At 36.1% G+C, this 3,435-nt stretch overlaps 1 protein-coding gene across 1 annotated transcript; it reads left to right on the top strand.

Annotated features, from left to right (window-relative positions):
• The first annotated feature begins 497 nt into the window (after nucleotides 1-497).
• On the top strand, nucleotides 498-2,921 carry tmem220 (transmembrane protein 220). Its single transcript, XM_056752476.1, has 6 exons — nucleotides 498-685; nucleotides 810-839; nucleotides 916-976; nucleotides 1,513-1,636; nucleotides 1,765-1,824; nucleotides 1,969-2,921. Exons 1-6 carry the CDS (start codon nucleotides 593-595, stop codon nucleotides 2,099-2,101), a joined length of 501 nt encoding a protein of 166 aa, XP_056608454.1. The 5' UTR covers nucleotides 498-592; the 3' UTR covers nucleotides 2,102-2,921.
• The last annotated feature ends 514 nt before the right edge of the window (nucleotides 2,922-3,435 follow it).

Below are 3,435 nucleotides of genomic sequence, written 5' to 3'. Positions count from 1 at the left end.
TGAACATTTTTCAAGCTGATAAAGTAATCGCGTTTAAAGAGTCTACTCAAGACTGCTCAGTCGTCTCATCAAGGTCTCTTTTTACTTTTCTTTAAGATTTATATGTAATAGAGTGAATTATGAATCTAAAAATTACATCAAATTCTTTTGATAATGTAATTATAAACAGGATAAAATGCTTGTGTTCATCACATTATTTTGTGATCTCATAGTTTGTTTTAAACACATACTCTATTCTCTGGAAATGCGACCATTTAAAAAATGTGATTTTCCCCAAAAATAACTAAAACGGAACCAAAAACTAACGTTTATAGAACTACTTACTGCACTACAAAAGATACATCACTGAAATAACAGAAGGTTCATAGGCGACCTGTTGTCTCCATCTGCTGGAAGATGTTGAAAGAAATAACAAATAATAAATGAGGAGAGTGTTCGAACGGATTAAAACAGTGTTTAGACTACATTACCCACAATGCACCAGTCCTGCTGCGCGTCATACGCGGAACACGAACAGTTATAAAGTTCAGTGGCTGTTTTGAACATAGTTTTCAGTTTCACTGAAATTATTTGCGTGATTATAAAAGTCGAAATGACGAACAAGAGCACTGTCCCCTCTCAGGTCGTCTGGAGAGTTTGTAATTTATTCATGTCTCTGTTTTTCGCTTTGGCATCTTACGTGCAGGTAACGTTAACTTTCTCCAGAAGACACTGAAACGTAAATCGTGAAACAACAATCGCTCTTAAATAACAAAGTACTTAGTGTTTGTTGTATAAACGCTGTCTGAAAGCACGTGATCTCGTTTCAGATAAATGATCCAGACGCTGTTTTGTGGATGGTAATCATTAACCTTCACCATAAATGTGAATACTTTTGGCTGTAAATCATATAATGTCGTATTTTTATTTACGCAGATTGCGTATGCTGTTCCAGCTGGATTGTGTTTTTCGATTTGCTGTCGGCAACAAATAACAGGTAAAGTTGAGAAGAATCTAAAAGAGTTGCGTAATGCTGCCCCCTAGTGGAAAGAAGGAGCTATAAACTAATGAAGCAGTGGTTCAAACACCTTTAAAAGGAAAGAAACATCTGAACTGTTTTATAACCACTAATTTCCAACCAGGGAGGTTATATCCACCACAAGGTTACAAATCCAATGTAAATACCCTAGTTTATCTGGAGAGCGAGCTAAAAACATGAAACCAATCGAAAACGCTTGCGCCCTGCTTATAAAATTAACATTTGCACGTTTCCCACACCAAAATCAACATAGAATACTGATTCTGAATACTATTTTCCCAAAGTCCTCTTGTGTATATTGTTTCTGTGCTATAAGCTTGCAGTTTTTATTTTATTTAAAAAGTTATGAAAATCTTTCGTTTTGTCTTTGTAGTTGTTGTGTTTGTAGTGTTGTTTTGAATTGCATCATATAAAATCACATGACCTCAAAAAAAGATGCTGTTTGGACTACATTCAACGTACTTTATTGGATTTACTTTTATATCATTTTCCAGAGACATTATTGTGGAGGAGAATTGCTGATCTTCATGTGCTCGTAGCCTCGACATTTGTGTTCATACTGGGCTGGAATCTTTATAAAGAGAAGATTACAAACATCTTCCAGCAGGAGGAAGGAAGGTAACATCAAATATTTAAATGTTAATAACATAATTAGATTGCACTTTGTTTGATGTGCTGTTTGTGTTTACATGAATTGGTCATATTGTGTGAACAAACAGTAATTTCTCTTGTGTCATGTCTCTTAGGGAGTTCTCTGGACTTCTGCTTACTGTTTTCTGGTTGCTGCTGTGTAGACACTCAGGAAGGTAAAAGCTGGTTGTGTTTTTTAATGTTTAACTTTTTTAATACTCTGTAGTAAAACATGATCTGATACAGTTTTTCATTCAAGCACATGCAGTAAAGAATTTGTATCATCTGATCGATGTGTGTTACATGTGTTTGTCCTGTAGGGGTGCTGTTGGCTCTTTCAGGCTGTGGACAGCTGTGGGAATCACTGTATTTCCATTCATCACATGGATTTATTACTACATCAACACCGAGCAGAGATCACACTGGCCTGAACACTGTACAACTGCTATTTAAACACAAACAAATCACATTTAATATATACAATATAAATAAAAACACCTGAACACTATATTAGCACACGCATTTCTCGCTGTCATGAACTAATAGATTCAGATTCAATTGAGACTCTGCTGTCAGGTCATCTGTTAATGTCAAGCAATGAAAACAATGTTTTTGTGCTCTCATCCACAGCCTCTTTATTCACATCAATCACACGTTGAAGGTTCATAGATTCGTCAAGGAACAATTAAATGTAGGGTGGTTGGTCACTGTAGCTGTCAGAGAACAGAAGACAATAAGGGTGTTTACCTGTACACAACAGCAGGTATTAATGGGCACTTCCATTCACATGTCAATCTTGCCATCAAAAAGAACATTTTCATCATTTTATAAAGGGTTTTCTACACACTCATATAATGTACTGATATAAATAACTATTTGAGGTCTCTCTTCATTTTTTTAAGCGTTTTCTTTCTTTTTAAAGCATGAGTTTTCAAAGTCAAGTAAGTGGCACTTTTAGAATGGTTACATCAATAGCAGTCCATGTACTTCATGAATGGGCTCATGACGTTCTAATTATAGTAACTCATGGTCTATGAGGAGACACCTCTTGACCATTTGTTGGATATTATTGCTTCTGATTTGAGCATCTTAGTATCCTCTCTCAAAAACAGGTTTCCTTTTTTTTAAATAGAAAGCCTGTGTAAAGAGTGATATTATTCTGATGTCTGGACCCTGTCTGCAGGAGTTTAGTAAAAAGATAGATGATATATTGTTAATAAATTCTGTGAGAATTTTAAAAATGTCAACCCAAAATACTTGAACTGCCCTAGAATTAAACCATGTGCTCTAAAAACATGAAACGTATTTTTTTTAAAAAGAATTTGCTCAAAGACGCCCCTATGCACCTTATACTGCACACCCTATTTTTGCAACACTCGTGCCATTGTAACGTTAAAAAACGCCTGGAAAACGAGGGTAGCGTCTCTTTCTCCTACTGTCCAAAGTGCTCACCGCTTGCTGGTACTACATCAGCCGCACTGACCATGAGTAGACTTTAGGTGTTGTATCCTGTGTTTGTGCTGCTCTTAGGCATGCTTGCCTACGCGACTACATTTAAAGGTGCCATGAATATAAACCAAAATTTTTACCCAAGCTTTTGTAATATAAGAGGGAATCGTATTTAGACAAACATCATGTAAGTGTCAGAACTGAAAACGCCCTTGTTACTGAGATTACATCTGTTATTGACACCAGTCCCAGTGAACGCCAGGTTCTGGAACGCAACATATCTATGACGACAATGAAAGGTTGAACACCACCTCCACAGAAAAATATCAATGACTACT

Source organism: Triplophysa dalaica, chromosome 7 (assembly GCF_015846415.1).
Source record: "Triplophysa dalaica isolate WHDGS20190420 chromosome 7, ASM1584641v1, whole genome shotgun sequence".
Lineage (NCBI taxonomy): Eukaryota > Metazoa > Chordata > Actinopteri > Cypriniformes > Nemacheilidae > Triplophysa > Triplophysa dalaica.
Note: the sequence above shows the minus strand (reverse complement) of the source record. Positions and strands in the feature narration are given on the sequence as shown.